The sequence below is a fragment of the Engystomops pustulosus genome, chromosome 1, assembly GCF_040894005.1.
Source record: "Engystomops pustulosus chromosome 1, aEngPut4.maternal, whole genome shotgun sequence".
NCBI classification, from domain to species: Eukaryota; Metazoa; Chordata; class Amphibia; order Anura; family Leptodactylidae; genus Engystomops; species Engystomops pustulosus.
Window position 1 is genome coordinate 54,131,395 of NC_092411.1, and position 17,783 is coordinate 54,149,177.

Genomic DNA, 17,783 nt, shown 5'->3' on the forward strand with positions numbered 1-17,783 from the left:
ACTGCTGCTGTAGCTCCATGTATGGCTGTGTACTGTGGCTGTAGCTCCATGCATGGCTGTGTACTGCTGCTGTAGCTCCATGCATGGCTGTGTACTGCGGCTGTAGCTCCATGTATGGCTGTGTACTGCAGCTGTAGCTCCATGTATGGCTGTGTACTGCAGCAGTAGCTCCATGTATGGCTGTGTACTGCGGCTGTAGCTCCATGTATGGCTGTGTACTGCGGCTGTAGCTCCATGTATGGCTGTGTACTGCGGCTGTAGCTCCATGTATGGCTGTGTACTGCGGCTGTAGCTCCATGTATAGCTGTGTACTGCGGCTGTAGCTCCATGTTTAGCTGTGTACTGCGGCTGTAGCTCCATGTATGGCTGTGTACTGCGGCTGTAGCTCCATGTATGGCTGTGTACTGCGGCTGTAGCTCCATGTATGGCTGTGTACTGCGGCTGTAGCTCCGTGTATGGCTGTGTACTGCGGCTGTAGCTCCATGTATGGCTGTGAACTGTGACTGTAGCTCCATGTATGGCTGTGTACTGCAGCTGTAGCTCTGTGTATGGCTGTGTACTGCGGCTGTAGCTCCGTGTATGGCTGTGTACTGCGGCTGTAGCTCTGTGTATGGCTGTGTACTGCGGCTGTCGCTCTTTAAGTAAAAGTTTTATTTTCTCAGAAAATAACATACACAACACAGGAGAAATGCTGCAGCATTGTGAGTTTAGGGGTAATACCCAGTCCCTCCAGTAGCCAGTATAGAGACAGGGCCTCACCCCCACCCCACTATAGAAACAGGGCCCCCCACCTCAGTATAGACACAGGGCCTCACCCCCCACCCCAGGATAGAAATAGGGCCTCATCCCCCACCCCAGGATAGAAATAGGGCCTCATCCCCCACCCCAGGGTAGAAATAGGGCCTCATCCCCCACCCCAGGGTAGAAATAGGGCCTCATCCCCCATCCCAGGGTAGAAATAGGGCCTCATCCCCCACCCCAGGGTAGAAATAGGGCCTCATCCCCCACCCCAGGGTAGAAATAGGGCCTCATCCCCCACCCCAGGGTAGAAATAGGGCCTCATCCCCCACCCCAGGGTAGAAATAAGGCCTCATTCCCAACCCCAGGATAGAAATAGGGCCTCATCCACCCCCACCCCAGTATAGACAGACACACACACACAGAGGGCCTTACCAAGTGCAGCAGCCGAAACGCGCCATCTCAAGTGCCAGCGAGGATGCAGTGACGTCACCACCGGAGCACAGGAGCCAGACAGCAGGCATCGGGCGCTGGGACCCCGCAGGCAGCGGGACGCCAGGGCCGCGCAGACGACGACGCGCCATCAACAAGCAGGAAGCAGAGCGCTGGGGGCCGCGCAGGAAGTGGAGTGCCGGGGCCGCGCAGGAAGTGGAGTGCCGGGGCCGCGCAGGAAGTGGAGTGCCGGGGCCGCGCAGGAAGCGGAGTGCCGGGGCCGCGCAGGAAGCGGAGTGCCGGGGCCGCGCAGGAAGCGAAGCGCCGGGGCCGCGCAGGCATCAGAGCGCCGGAGACAAGCAGGTATCAGAGCGTAGAGACCCAGCAGGCGTCGGGGCCCACTTTCATGAGACTTGGGAGATGGTACGCGTGCCTGCAGAGAGGGCTCTGCGTGCCCTCTCTGGCACGCGTGCCATAGGTTCGCCATCACTGCCCTAGGTGATCAGAAAAATAGTAAAAAAAAAAGTTACAAAATAAAATAATAAAACCTAAAAGTTCAAAACACCCCCTTCCCCTAGAACTGATATAAAAATAAAGTAAAATCATAAACATGTTGGGTATCCCCATGTCCTAAAATTTCCAGCATATCAAAATATAATATTATGAATAAAATAATTCTCGGCATTGAATTCCATAACGAAAAATAGTGCCCAAATGTCTGAACCGCCACTTTTTCGCCATTTTGCTATATATAACATATTTAACAAAATTGATCAAAAGGCCATACAGTCCTCTTTTTTAAAATCTTTTAAAATGTATTAAAACACAATAAAACCTATATAAGCTTAGTATACTTGTGATCGTACCGAACCAAAGAATAAAGTATGGGTGTTATTTGGGGCGCACAGTGAAAGTCGTAAAAACTGAGCCCACAAGAAAATGTTTTTTCATTGCATTTGGAATTTTTTTTCCACTTCCCAGTACAAGGGATACATAGGGATATATGGCGCACAGTGCTGTACTCTGTGAAAAGATAGGACAAGATGTGGCACCTTACAGCTCCCAATAGGCGCCGTGCGCCCACTGCATCGACTGTATATACGTCCCCCATGTGGCAGTGTGAATGTAGCCTTGAGGGGAGTGGGCTAGCGCAGAGGGTGCGGGGCTCGGGCCGATCCCATATGTGTTTCCCAAGAAACGCATGCGATTGATAACTCGATGGCATGCGTTCGCCCCGGGCCCCGCCCCCTGTGCGCTAGCGTCGTGTTATGAACATGTCGTTAGCGGAACGTGTGACCACCCTAAGGGTGAAGACACACATGGCGTTTTTGGGCCGTTTTTACTAAGTGCGTTTTCAGATCGTTAAAAACGCATGTGTTAAAAAACGCATCCGTTTTTAAAAACGCATGCTTTTTTGTCCGTTTTCCGAAATTGCGCAATGAAAAACGGACAAAAACGCATGCGTTTTCAAAAAACGCATGCGTTTTTAAAAAACGGATGCGTTTTTTAACGCATGCGCTTTTAACGATCTGAAAACGCATGGGTGCAGGAACATGCACGGCTATGACTCCGTTCAGTGGGACTTAAAGGAAACCTACCACTTGTAGTGGCAGGTTTCCGATGGCAATACCGAGCACCAGCTCAGGGTGAGCTGGTGCCGGAGCTTATTTTAGTTAGTGTTTTAAACCGCGGTATCGCGGTTTAAAACACTTTTTAAACTTTATAGCCGGCGCAGGCAGGTACGCGCTCGGCGCTTATCGTGCACGCGGCTACATAGGAAGCGAATGAGAGCCGCGCGCATGGTAAGCGCCGAGCGCGTACCTCCATGCGCCGGCTATAAAGTTTAAAAAATACCGCGGTTTAAAACACTAACTAAAATAAGCTCCGGCACCAGCTCACCCTGAGCTGGTGCTCGGTATTTCCATCAGAAACCTGCCACTACAAGTGGTAGGTTTCCTTTAATTCTATTTCTAAGTGTTACGTGTGACCACAGCCTCAGCTGTTGTATTGTGTTTTAAAACACAATGTAAACGCCACGTGTGAATGCAGCCCAAATGCCACAGCCATATTCCATTTTGTGTTTCCATTTTTTTATTCCCCACTTTCAAAACCGCATAACTTTAATGTACAGCGCTATATGATGAATGTGTAATAGATTGTACCTCCTGCATCAGTATTTATTATCCTAGAAACAAATTCCAAATGCGGTGAAATTGACCTATAAATGCCCGTGAACCATTTTCTAGTGACAGAGGGACAGTGGCCGCCTATAAGCCGGGAGCACAGGGGCGACCCCCTAATAACAATAACCCCTGGCTCCCCTGCGCAGCGCCGTGCACCGTCAGGTCGCTCGGGCTGCCGTACCATGTGACCTGCCGCACCATGTGACCTGCCGCGTCACGTGCTGCCCTGACGTCACCAGGTCGTCTGTGAGAAAAGAAACTAGCGGCTGCCCCGGAGGTGAGCGCGGGAGGTGGGGGTTGTGTGCAGCCCCTGTAACCGGGGAGCCCGGGTGCTGCTCACAGGGCACAGGCTGAGGTGCTGAGGAGAGTTCAGGCTGTGCCACCATTGTGGGGTGATAAATGCCTGGCGCACAGTGTGGTGGGGTATGTGTGTGTGAGGCTGTCACTGTTATGGAAGGGCATGTGTCATGTCACACTGCTGTAGGGGTATTATTGAGGGTATTTATGTCAGGCACAAACTGGAGGCCTGGCCCACACTGGTATGAGGTATGGGGAGTGAGTTATGTGGTTTGAAGGGACCAGGGACACCGAAATCTGCTATGGCTGACGGGCACACGCTTCCATGGAGTGAAGGTGTGAGACACTGGCTGGCTGATTTATGGGTGCCGGGCACACACTGTCATGGGTGCTGCACTCAGTGTCAGGTGAAATGGGGGCACGCTATCAGGGTAAAGGTGCAGGGTAGTATAGAGGTGCAGTTGGTGTGGAGGGCCGGGGCACACATCATCAGTGGGCGCTGTTATGGGGGTAGGGGACACAGTTTCAGGGGGTAAAGGTGCAGGGCACAGGCTGTCAGGGATAAAGTCGTCAGACATACACTGTTATCGGGGCCAGGGGCCGCACCGCCAGTGGGTATAGAGGGCCGGGCATGCGCCGTCAATGGGTGAGGAGGGCCTGGGCCTTAGCAGGGTATAGAGCCTTAGCAGATGCACATTATCATTGGTTACCTACAGCAAGCATATCATTTGTATAGCAATTCCTACCCCTTGATTTCTTTTGGCCATACTACAGTGAAGGTCTGGATCATTATTTATGTCACCTCCGCATATTTCACATGTGCTGCAGATGATTTGTGAATTGATATTTGCCTTTTGGCAGCTATCACACCATAAAGTTACAGTAATCATTCCAAACAAATCCCATGACCTGAATGGCCCCTCCCCCCCCCCCCCCCCAAGGGTATGTTCCATTACTTGGGATCATGAGGATTTGCCATATGTAAACATCTCTTCAAATGGATGTTGAAAAAAAAATGTTGAAAAAAAGTGAAATTTCTCATAAATGTAGCCATGTTGTCCCTTAGAAACGAGATAGCTTCCTTGGATACGACCACCTCACATTTTGGCAGCGATGGCCAGACATGTACTACTAAGCCTTGCCTAACCACCTGGCTTCAGCGTTCACAGATGTGGCACATGTAGTAACCCCTGGACATTTCATATACAAAAACCTTTTGTTTCTTCAATCAATCCCTCCAGCAGAGTTGGCCGTATCCAAGGGCACAGTCTGGTTTCGAAGAGACCATATGACTAAATTTATGAGAAATTACCTTCACACAGGAACATTTTTTAATTGAAGAAATGTTTATATATGGCAGATTAATGAAACTGAATGCGAATGCCCAGACGAGAATACCCCTTTAAACAAGATATATGCCTGCATTAGTGTAACTACAGCATTCTCAAGGTATGGTTGGTTCAAAATGCATGAAATCAAATGGAAGATTTCCTTTATAGGAAATTCAGGAAATTAATAACAATGTAGACTACTTGCTCCTATAAACATCTGTTACTAGCTCACCTCGACCTTTTGTAGGGTCACATGATTGTGTTACCTATAAACTGATCCACAGCATACACGATAGTTGTGTGGCATTAGTAATTTTCACATTTCCATAGACTTTTATGGAAGGCAAACACGGGCAGGAAGGGCACCTGTGGATTTTTCTACGACCTCCGTATGTGTCAGTGTGCCACCAGTTGGATGAATCAAAATTAGTCCTAGACCAGAGTTAAAGTACAACTGTAAAGTATAAAAACCTTTGCCTAACTCTGCACTAAGCAAAAATAAGCAATTCTCTAATTTACTATAATTTGCTATCTGCGGGTGTTTAGGAACTAGTAGATGTTTTACCTTGTCCCCCCTGGCTAATCTCCATTTGCCATGCTTTCTGCTGGCCATAGGAAACTGTATAGTTCAGCTGGAGAAGAGAGGAGGCTTGTTGAGAAGGGCTGTAGTGATGTCACAAACACTTATCACATGCTTCAGGTCGGCCAATGACAAACGAGCTATCCTTCATCATTTGAAAGTTCTTAAAGGGGTTGTCTGAATTCTGAAAAAAAACGAAGGGAGGCCGGGACGGCGCTGCTTAAAAAAATAAAGTCCTACTTACCTTCCGGTGCCCTCCGGTATCCAGTGCTGCTGTTGCTCCGGGCGCCATGTAAACAAACATGGCCGCCGGAGCAGTGCTGGACTCCGCTTCCGGACGGACCCGACAACCTTCCGGCCCCCATACACAATGCTGTCAATGGGGACGGGTAGGCGTGGCCGGCCGGAAGCTGAATGCAGCAGCGCTGAATACCGGAGGGCACCGAAAGGTAGGTAGGACTTTATTTTTTTTAAGCAGCGCCCTTCCGGACTCCCTTTTTTTTTTTTCAGAACTCGGACAACCCCTTTAATGTAATGGCGTTGGACCTTTAGTGATGTTACAAGCATGTGACTCATCACATGCTTCAGATCGGCCAATTACATACATGCTGTCTCCATTTAGCTTCATTTCCCGGAGCTGATGTCACAACCTGGAAGTGGCCACCCACATCAGGAATAGCTGAATCTGGTTTAATAAGAAATTATGGGCTAGGAAGAAGCCAGCAGCATGATACAGATATTGTTGGAGTTGTTGTCAAAGGCTGTCTCCAGCTGTGCTAACACAATTTTTTGCCATTAAATTTTCAGTTACGCTGTAAGTAACACTTAGTTTACCCCTCTTAGTTATTTGCAGTTTTGTTTGCTGCTATTATACAATCATGAGAAACAGAAAGCACATCCTCTTTCAATTCCATTATCTTTCTGTCAGGACATCATAAAAAAAATAGCGTGATCAATTTTAAGACCTGCTGAAAAACAATAAACAGAGGAACAACAACAGCACGTGGCATATTACAGTGTTATCATTATGTTGTATGTACACGCGATGTCCACAGCGATTCAGACTACAAGCAGGTTTTAGAGTCCTTAGCAGTAATTGATCTGCTGCAAATTCTAAGTCCAATTGATCAATTGGACATCAATTTACCTGCAAGGTTTTTTTCTGCAGCATTTGGTGGGATTTATATAAATCTGAAATACTGTGTATAAATCCCATATATAAATTATATAAATCCCATTCACTCCCGTGCTAATGTAAATTACTGTGGGTTCGCTGTTACTAGTTCTGCTGTGGATAACTAGCAGTCATTATGCCCTGTGTGTCCCCAGCCAATTTCTGTTAATTTTATAACACCTTTTTTTTGTGCAGTAAAAATGTCACATCCTAGCAGGAGGTCACCAGGCCCTAGCAAAGTTATGAAGCCGGGGACTTCTAAGTCTGGAAAAGCGAAGGGGTTGAAGGATATTCGTATAGATGAAGAGGTGAAGATCGCTGTTAATATTGCACTGGACAGATTTCGATACAGTGACCAAAAAGGTATAACCGTAACTTTATTTTGGTCAAACTCCTTGTGATTTTTAGTGTAAACAGTCAATGTTACCTGCATTGGTAAACACGCATGCAATGTAAACTGAAATGCAAATGCTATGTAAACATAAGTGCAAACGAGACATCAACGCATACACCACATAAGCGTAACGCGATGCAAAGAAGACATAAATGCAAATGGCATGTAAGTATAAGGCAACCGTGATGGCACGGAAGTTTAAATGTGCCGTAAACGCAAGCAACGTTTACATAATCAATATGTCGTAAATGCAAATGCTATGTAAGCATAAAGGCAAATACCACATAAGCTTAAACACGACGCAAATTCAATATAAACGATAAATCTGCAAATGCGTAAACACACCTCAAACGCTGCATACATGTAAACGCGCCACAAATGGTGCGTACACATAAACGCAAACATAAATGTGCGACAAACAGCACATAGGCGGAAGTGTAAACTTGATGCAAATGCAGTGTAAGCCTAACCATGATGCAAACGGCACGTAAGAATAACCATAATGCAAACACTGTGTAAACGTTAAAGTGACGCAAAACGCTGTGTAAGTGCAAATGGCGCGTAAACGTGAAGCAAACGCCTTGTAACCATAAACGCAACGCAAAAGCCTCGGAAGCACAAACGAGACGCAAACACGCATAAGTGTAAACATAAGACAAACACTGCGTAAGCATAAATGTGACACAAAAGCCTTGTAAGCATAAACGAGAGGCACACGCTGCGTAAGCATAAACGTGAACCAAAAGCCTCGTGAACGTGAGGCAAACGCTGCGTAACACAGATTACAATGGTCAGAAACTGGGAATGATATCTATCTCCACATGTGTGAGGTGGTGAAAGGTCCTCTTTAAGTCGGGGATCACCTGTAAATACATCACTGTATAGCACAAAAGATTCATACTGTGTATATTTTACATTCTCTACTCTTTGCACCCATTTTGGTAAATCTGTTGTATTTTTAGCTGTGGATTATTATATTTGAACAATTCTGGTAACACATGCTTTAGCACAGCTAAACATTACATAACAATTTTCAATAGAGAAAAACTTTGTTTTTTTTACATGTTAAAGAGATGGAATTCCCTTCGTCTTTGACCAGCACTGAGAGAGCTTTTATACACCGTCTTGCCCAGTCACTTGGGCTTATATCTAAGAGCAAAGGGTAAGTCACTATGTCCATGTTACACAGTATTGTGATGTAAAGAGGTCATACAGCCTCCAAATTTACAACAATGAAGGGGTTTTCACAATAGGGACAATCCCTTCAGAATGTGAACCCTGCAGCAAAGTCTTTTATTTTATTGTGGCCATTTGGAAGGTTAGCATACCATGTTATTCATGTTCTTATTTTTAATTTTATCTAAATTCCACGTTTCTCCAAAATTAAGACTTGAAGGGGTATTCTGGGAATAGGAACATCTGATACAAAAACCCATAATGCTATAAATAAATAAATGAATGTAACAAAACTCAATGTCATTAGTCACAAAATGGAGCTTAAATAGTTTGATTTTATGATTCACAAAATGTTATGGACTTTCTTATGCCCTGCCCCCAGTGATGATGAAACCGAATGTTCTGCACCGTTACCATAGTAATGATCAGTGTAACTGCTATCACTGCACATTACATCACTGAGATGATGTCTCAACACAACACTGGCCATGCTGGATGCACTGCAACCAACTGACTACAGCCAAATATAGTGGTGATCACATGACCTTCCCAGGCAGGTGCAGGACATGTGATGTAGTCATGTGACCAGCGGCCATCTTCTGTCCTGTGTCTGCTCCGCGTGGAGGAAATAAATGGACTGATTAAAGGGCCAGTACCATTTTAATTCTTCATTACAGTGCATGTCACAGCATTTTTATGCTAAGGGGAGAACAATTTTAAATAACAACTAATTACATATTAGCTTATATTTTAAGGACCCATTTGTATATGAATTATGTTTATTCCTGGAATACCCCTTTAAGGGTCTTGAGGTAATGTCCACATGTATGCTTTAAAAAATTCACATTTATTCAAATATAAACATGTGCTCATCTTCATAACTCACCAAACCCGGAATACCATTGGAAATTTCTTGTTACTTTATTGCCTTCAGGATTTTTGGCCCTAATTTCTATTATGAAGCAATGGCACTTTCCTTAAATGAGACCCTCCTGCCCATGTAGCTGCTTGTAGCCCATTGCATCTGTCAACTCCCTCTTCCCTGCAGCTCTGTCCTTCTCCATTCTGCCTTCTGCTAACAAGCTGGAGGGGGACACATGACAAACAGCTATAACTTCTGTACAGTCAGGAGTGGGAGCTGTAAATGAAATGGCACTCCTGGCTGTAGCACACCTAGTGCACTGGCTTATAGAAGTGTCCACGCCCCACCTTCCCCCCCGCCTCCCAGGTCTCTTGATGAAATCGTCGGGTGGCACAGCCCAGGTCTGACCTGACATAGTTTTGCAGAAAAACCTGCAAAACTAAAGTTCACAGGTTTTTGAAAAGTACAAAAACACTGGACGGGAGTGCCCATTTCGCCAGCGGCCACGCCCCACTACGCCCCCAGGCCCACATGATGTGGAGGTGGAGTAGTCGCATAATAATCGGAAATTCTTGCAGTGCACAAAAAAATTTGTGTTAACTTCATGGATACTTCGCCAGAAAGCTGGCGTAGAAGCAGTGATAGATTTCCCCACAAGCCTTAAGCAGTCTTAAAGGGGAGATTCTCCTCTTTAAAGTTACATCTGAGCTTTTTATTTTCAGAGAAGCTGGTAAATTGGATTGTTGAAAATATTGCTTCTCCTTTTTCTGCTCTGTTTTCAGGAAAGGATTTAGTAGATATTTAACCATAAGCAAGAAGGATGGCTCTGATTCCTGTAGAACTCGGATGACCTGCTGCCTTATACACAGCACAAAGCAAGCCATGAGGAGCCTCATCCAGCGCTTCCCTGTCACCAATAAGGAAAGGATGGAACTGCTTCCGAAGACAGAGCGAGGAAATGTCTTAGCAGTGGAAGCTGGTGAGCTTTTCAGTTTTAAAGAAGTAATTTTAGCTTCAGAAACTGGAATAAAAATAATGGATTTTGGCTTTTATTCTTTTTTAATACAATTACACTGATCATAAATTGTATTATATATTATAATTTATAAATGCAATCATTGACAAAGAAACCCCAACAAGAAGTTTTCAGAATCAAATTTAACTTTATGTGTGAGACTGTGTTCACACAATGGGGAGATTTATTAAATTGTCTACACCAAAATTCTGGAATAATTTGCACCTGAAATGGCTTGTGCCACATTTATTAAAGGAAATCCACCAGATTTGACGCCCAAATGCTAGTTACCATATGGGTGAAGTGCCAGTGTTTCTGTCATGTTCCTCCACGTCTGCTACACCGAATTAAAAAAAAAAAAAAAGATTGCAAATAAGCCGGAGGTGCTCTGGCCTCTGGTAGTTGTGCGCCTTATGGCTCCATCTGATAAAAAAAAATTTCACCTATATTCACTCCACTGGCCAGCCGCAGGGGCTGCCGACAGCCGGTGACGTTGCCCAGCTGTCTGCAAATCTCGTGTAAGCGCTTCACCTTGCGCAGCCGCACTGGGCTCTGGCGGCTGAGCAAAGTGTATTCAGGTGGAAACTAGCTGGTATAAAGCAGATTCTACTGTCATAGACTAGTGCAGATAAATCATCCAGCATTATTTATCTGGTGCTGGATATGACTGTGTAGTCTAACTCTGCACTGGTCTATTCACCATCTCTGCCATTGGGTTTGGAAATGCTGTGGAAGAAATGCACAACATTGAACGCAAGGCAAAACACATGTTGCGTACTTACCAAGTGCCTGCATTTTGGTCAAAACCCATGGGTGTTTGGTGAACCTTTTCTCCTCATGTGTTTGCAGTGTATTTTAAGTCTGAATGTTATTAGGATGTAGTGATGGTTTTACATATAATAGGACGCCAGACACACCAAAGGATAATGCTCAAAAAGTGACCTATCACTGGCTTTCGTGTAACGTTTCGACCATGTCCCAGTCTTTATCAAACACTGAACGCTGCTGGAGGAGAAAATAGAGCAGAGAGGTGGAGTGAGTAGGAGCTAGCATGTGCGTGCCAACGGTTGCACTTTTGGGACTGGGTTTTTTCACATTCGCCTGGGGGGAGTAGAATTGCAGCTTTTTAAAAATCCTATTTTCTATATCTATATCCAAATCCATATTTCCAGCCTTGCTCTAGCCGATACAATAATACATTTTTCGGTTTATGAATATGAATAATAAAAAATAACATAGAAGCATGTTTCATGTGGTCACACTGGTGCACAATGACGTTTGTGGGATTCAAGGAGTTGCCCTGACTTCTTTCATTCAAGCATGAGTCTGGAATACATTTGTCTTAAATCGCTGTTAAACTTTTAACATAATTGCATAAGTCAATGGTGCTGATGATAATAGTAGCCTTTGTAATATACTTTTAAAAGAAAAATTTATTTTTCTTTCTCGCTCACAACTGTTGAGCTTTTATTGCAAAAAGCAATAAATGTTGATCCCCTAATATAGGATACTAGGGATCAACAATATAGAACTATTGGATAAATTTGATGGACCTTTTTTAATCTTAGTATAAAAGACACTTGAATTTCTAATCTCTAAAGTATGAATATACCCTAAGTATGTATCACCTTATAACATTTGGTACCTTAAAATGGCTTTTTGATGGGGCACCTGACAGCTCTGCTTTAAGGGGTTGCACCAAGTTTGATTTTTATCCAATATCCACAGGACAGGATAACAATCCGACTGCTGAGACCCCCACTGATCATAAGAACAGACCCCTTACAATCACAAGAATGTTGAGAATGCGCCCCACTGCTCCATTCAGTGCTATAGGAGCATTGGAAATCTCTGGCAAGTAGACTGTGAATCTGCTGAACTCTATAATCCGTAATTTCCGATGTTCCCATAGATTTGAATGGAGCAGCAAGCTTCATGCCACCCCATCAATAGGACTCCCCAGTCTGGTGATCGTGGGGGTTTCAGGAGTCGGACCCCGCCACGTATCGGATTTTTAAAAAGAAACGGCTATAAAACTTGCTACACTACAATACAAGGAAACCTGCTATGACCTTCCCATCACTCATTTTAAGAAGGTTTCTAATAGACGTGTGTGTTTTCATCACAACTATTGGAAGTTTGCGTGATTTATGTAATCTTACCGTTTTTTTTTTTTTCGTAGAGAGCCGTGAGATGAACAAAACCAGCGGACGGCTGAGCAATGGCATCCCCCAAGTCCCAGTGAAAAGAGGGGAATCTGACTTTGATTCCTTTCGTCAGTCTTTACCAGTATATGAAAAGCAAGAGGAAATTGTTCAGATTATTAAGGACAATAAAGTTGTTCTGATTGTTGGTGAAACAGGATCAGGGAAAACCACCCAGGTAATTCCATAGGGCATCACTGAAAAATTCAAAAGAAATTGATAATCTTGTATCCATGTATCAGGAAATAATCCAAAACTTTCACCATTTATTAATATTGCAAATGTTTTTTACCTCAAGATTCCCCAGTTTCTTCTTGATGACTGCTACAAGAATGGAAACACTTGTCGAATTTTCTGCACCCAACCAAGGCGCTTGGCTGCAATTGCCGTTGCTGAAAGGGTTGCTGCTGAAAGAGGAGAGAAAACCGGTCAAACTATTGGTTACCAAATTCGACTTGAAAGCCGGTTTGTGTTACGCATATACATGTAGTGTAGTTTTGGATTCTCTCTGTCATACAACCTTACATTATATATGCAGTTACTGACCTTCTCTGGGTTAACTTGTGTAGAGTAAGTTAGTGTTCTGTTCGCACAAGAAAAAATATCTCCACTACATGCACACATAGACATCTCTTCTATATAACAGCTCTGTTACATGCCACACATAAAGCCCTGTTACATGCAGGACCCCTCCCCCCAAACACCATAAGCTTTTAACCCCTTATAACGACTGCCCGCCCCACCCTCCCGTACCCTGAGGATGCGTCTCGCACCTTCAATAGTATTTTTTTCTCCCTGTACTGTCCTGCAATCATTGAAGCTTGCCTGAGTTTGTTTCACGTCAGATTGATGTGCAAGGGCAGCCCATCATTTTGTTCTTCCGTATGTGAGTTTGGAAGAAGCTGAAATACATGTGTTATTGGGGAAGTGAATGTCACCCATGATGATGGTTAAGATGGCAATTGGTAGGAATTGAGGAACCCAGGTAGTGAAGTTGATAAAGACAGCAGTGACGCCTAAAGGTTCAGTACATTACTACATCTTCATATGCAAATGTGCAAAAATGTGGCTTCTTATTTGTTTAAATCCGGATGGAAACATCTTATCAATAAAATGACACATTGTTAATGTTATTCAAATGCGTTAAATGCTCTTGTGCATTTAAGCTTTTTTTTTTTTAAACTGTGTTTAATAGGGTTTCTCCAAAGACTCTCCTCACCTTTTGCACTAATGGGGTCTTGTTGCGTACTCTGATGGCCGGAGATTCAGCACTTTCAGCTGTAACTCACGTCATTGTGGTAAGTAATGCTGAGTATACACATTTACATGTGTTTTTCATGCATAACAATTTGTAATGAGTGCAATTGGCTTAACAGAGCCCAAAAGGTTCAGTGGACCACATTGCAGTTTGTTAGTTCTGTTTCATGATGTCCAAGTAAATTTTTAACTTTAACGTGATAGAATAATTGTTTTCATGACATTTTGTATAGAATTAGCAGACACATAACTTAAAATGTAAAATAAGAAATATACTTTTTTAATATTTTACCTGTACTTTTTAATAAGAAGTATAAATCTTTGTCAAAATAGGTTATAAATATGTGCAGTGCAAATCCATCAGCATGTTCAGAGGCGGAGGGTACATGTACTTTTGCAAAGTGGCTTCTTTAGCACTTCCTGCATTCTGCTTTCAGCTGACAGACTGGAGGGGTTCACTTCAAATGATGGTTATATCTCCTGAACTGTGGCACCAAGAATCTCCCCTTTAATATCATATCAGGAGTGTGTTTCTTTGTGACACAGAACCAGAGAAAACCACTGTTACATTTACAGACTGAATTAAAGAAATTGGAGATTCTCGTCTTTAATATGTCACCAGAATTTTGTTTCTAGGTGCCACAGGGGGTATGTTTGTTTGAATTGGGACACTATCATGAAGTGTATATACGTGGTTTCTGCATGGGGCATGTGCAGATAGAACATATACACCCTTATGGCATTTGTGAAGGCGTTAAGTAGTGAGATGGTAGCAATGGATAGATTACTCCATAACGTTCCCTATTCTGCCATTCAGCAGCCTGGAAAAGTTTTGTGACAAAGGCGTGACCTGTGATAGAACTAAGGCTAGGTTCGCACTTTTAACACATCCAGCATGTATGTCAGTAAAGCTCTGAATGTACACAAGAGTCTCTATAGTCATTCACTGTTAGGTGGAGGCTAAAAACGTATCCTTTTGGCCTCCATCTTTTCAGTGTACGTCAGTATGGAGTAATGTAGTGGACTACCATATTTCATCACGCTGGTTGCAGTAGGAAATTATATCCATTTAACAGAGGTCATAATAGCCTATGGGAGATGGGTGTCACTGTATGGCACCTGACCATCACTAGTCATGGTAAGACAGAGACCACAGTGGTGGTGAACCTATGGCACGGTTGCCAGAGGAGGCACTCGGAGAGCTTTCTGTGGGCACCCAGGCTGTCCCCCAGCATTACTTCGTTGCAGAAACAGTCAGAAGGTGCGGACATGCCCTATTTATATTTGAAGGTTCTCCTGCTGACCTCTTATTTTTTGCAAAGCGTCTCAAGTGGGATTTGGGTTGCAGTGTGGGCACTCGGTACTTAAAAGGTTCGCCATTACTGCTATAGAGTGATGTAATCCACCCTGAACATCAGTGGATGCAAATCACTGCTTGCTGTCATTGTGCACTCCTCCTGTTACTGCGGAGAAAGAAGATGTATCTCATTGTATCCCAGCCGTATAGGTAAGGAATCCTCCATAACATATGCAGTGCATAAAGGAAACCTGTCAACAGGTCTGTGTCACTAGTCCTGTCACTACTACCTGTTGGAGCAGCTCACAAGGATCCCATCCTAAACTTAAACTAGACAATTCATACATTAATCATCATAAAATCATCTATTCTTTATTATGTAAATGAGGCTGGTCACATGGTCAGAGACAGTGATGTTACCCCTCCCCTCTCTTCCCCCTGCCCATGTCTGTGTGTAATGTATAGTAAAGCATTGCTGGTGTGTGTGCTGCATCTGCTGACACGCTCTCACTCCTAATACACAGAGACACAGACATCAGCTACACAAGTACCTGACATGTTCTGCTATAACATGACTGCCTGGAGCTGTTGTATCTTTCCTATACAGGCGGTCCCCTACTTAAGAACACCTGACTTGCATACGACCCCTAGTTACAAACGGACCTCTGGATTTTGGTAATTTACTTTTCTTTAGCCCAAGGCTACAATAAACAGTTGTAAGTTATCAGAGGTGTCTGTAATTAAGATTTATTGTTAATCCTGGTACAAACGGACCTCCAGCTGTTGATAATTTACTGTACTTTAGGTGTACTGCAATTAAGTTTTTTTGTTAATCTGGGCTCTTATGACAATCCAACATTTTTAAAATCCAATTGTCACAGAGACCAAAAAAATTTTGACTGGGGTTACAATAATAAAGTATATAGTTCCGACTTGCATACAAACTCAACTTAAGAACAAACCTACAGAACCTATCTTGTATGTAACCCGGGGACTGCCTGTACACACAGGCTGCGGGGGCGCCAGCACCAGGAAGCACATCATTATACAGTCAAGCACTGGGGGTGTGGCTGTACCTCCCACTCATGAATAGAGTGTACAGCTTGAATATGCTAATGCTTCATTGGACATTTCACAGGTCATTTGCATACAGCTTTAGACCCTCATTGCTTAGGTTTACAGACATGTAGAGAGACAATGAAGGGATAGAGACAATGCTCTCTAATGGAAGTTTATGAAAATATATTTAGTTTAGGGTTAGTTTGCCTGACAGGTTCTCTTTAAAACCAAGTGTGAACCCTGCCTTTATTTATAATGTATGTTCCACACTTAAAAACTAGCGGCCGTACTGTGTCACCTGGAAATGTCTGTATACTGCAGGTTGGTCGCGCTCTGCTGTTTGTTTTGGATCTTCACCCCACAAATCCCTGCGTGCATCTTACTTCAGTTGCTTTGTAAATAGTAAAACCTTATGAACCTCTAAGCAGCAGGGTAGTTCTTAACTTTTCTCATTATTTAAACAGAAAAAAAAAGGTTAGAAATAAAACACCCATTTACAACCGTAATTAACTTTAAGGCCGGTGGTCCGCAGAACTGCTGTAGCCTGAAACGATGCTCTTGTAAATGATGAACGGACATGGCAGGGAGCGTGTAATGTATGGCGGATGAAAGCTAAGGGCACCTTCAGCTTTATATTTGTTTGTTTCATGAAGTGATGACTGATGTTCCTGTCACAGTACAATCGATCGCCATTGATCTAATAATTAAAATGTCGCCTTCTAGTGTCACGTGACAGCTTTTATCAGCGTTGTTTATAGCTCTCATTTTACACTGTAAATCCAGGTATATGGCGACTACATGTTTGCTTGTTAGGGCAGTAGTAATTCATGTAGGTCGACTATAATGTACTTCCCAGTTAATGCAGTTCATTGCCTTTTCAGTTAACACATGTTCCATGTTATTCAGCCACATTTAGATAATTTATGCATAATTCTGAATCCAATAATTATGGGTGGGTTCATCGGTGCAACCATAGGTTTGACATGGCAGCTGCATTTATCATAGTTCAGAGTTACTGAAAGTTGTTACGGGGAAACAAAAGGCTCAAAAAGTAAGTTAAACTAAAATAAAACCGCTAGTGGAGCAATTTACATATAAGCCACATGACTTGGCATTAAAACTGCATGATAGAAAGGCAAAGCTAATATGAAGCTAACATGGACATAGTTTCCAATCTGCAAATAATTGAATATAAAAAATTCTGGAATGATTTCAGAAAAAAACTTAAACATAAAAATTATGAAGATTTTTAATATCTCCCCATCTATAGTAAATTATCAAAGGATTTAGAGATCCTGGCTGCTGAACTGGTCTGTATACACAGTCCAGACCTTTCACCATTTAAAATAAATGGCATATGTGATCCATCATAAGAATTAGCTCCTGCACCATACTGGGACACACAAGTGAAACTAAAAGCTGTATTTACAAATCCTCAGTAAAGAGGAACAAAACAGGACCAAGCGATAAGTAGATAAATCGTGGCTTAGGTTTTGTGCCATTTTTGTATGTAAAGGGGTTGACCTTTAGGATGAAAACTTGGCAGCTTCTCTACAGAAACAGAGCCACGCCTCACCATGGGTTGTGCCAGTATTACACCTCAGCTGTATAGAGATGAATGGAGCTTAGTTGCAATACCACACGTGATCCATGGTCACTATATAAGCTGTTTTTGGAAGAAAGCAACCATTTTTACAACCGCCACATAATCTCTTTTAACTCCTTAACGCTCTGCGCCGTAGCTCTACGGCGCAGAGGTATAAGGAGTGTATGAAGAGGGCTCA

The 17,783-nt window shown here is 43.5% G+C and overlaps 2 protein-coding genes across 6 annotated transcripts in view; one reads left to right on the top strand and one right to left on the bottom strand.

Annotated features, from left to right (window-relative positions):
* MCC (MCC regulator of WNT signaling pathway) overlaps window positions 1-12,758 on the bottom strand; it is a 218,623-nt gene extending 205,865 nt beyond the window's left edge. Inside the window, exon 1 of the mRNA XM_072140768.1 lies at window positions 12,679-12,758. The gene's annotated coding sequence lies outside the window, so the exon portion shown is untranslated. The remainder of the gene's footprint in view (window positions 1-12,678) is intronic.
* The window catches only part of YTHDC2 (YTH N6-methyladenosine RNA binding protein C2), a 50,221-nt gene continuing 35,986 nt past the window's right edge, over window positions 3,549-17,783 (top strand). For 2 of the 5 annotated variants that reach the window (XM_072140711.1, XM_072140744.1), the window contains exons 1-7: window positions 3,549-3,630; window positions 6,931-7,098; window positions 8,201-8,291; window positions 9,950-10,146; window positions 12,365-12,564; window positions 12,685-12,851; window positions 13,582-13,684. In XM_072140711.1, coding sequence (XP_071996812.1) covers window positions 6,936-7,098; window positions 8,201-8,291; window positions 9,950-10,146; window positions 12,365-12,564; window positions 12,685-12,851; window positions 13,582-13,684 — 921 coding nt within the window. In that variant the 5' untranslated portion in view covers window positions 3,549-3,630; window positions 6,931-6,935. Of the gene's footprint in view, window positions 3,631-3,653; window positions 3,709-3,753; window positions 3,777-5,010; window positions 5,100-6,930; window positions 7,099-8,200; window positions 8,292-9,949; window positions 10,147-12,364; window positions 12,565-12,684; window positions 12,852-13,581; window positions 13,685-17,783 lie in introns of those variants that run through there. The other 3 variants (XM_072140719.1, XM_072140729.1, XM_072140736.1) reach the window with 3 other exon arrangements.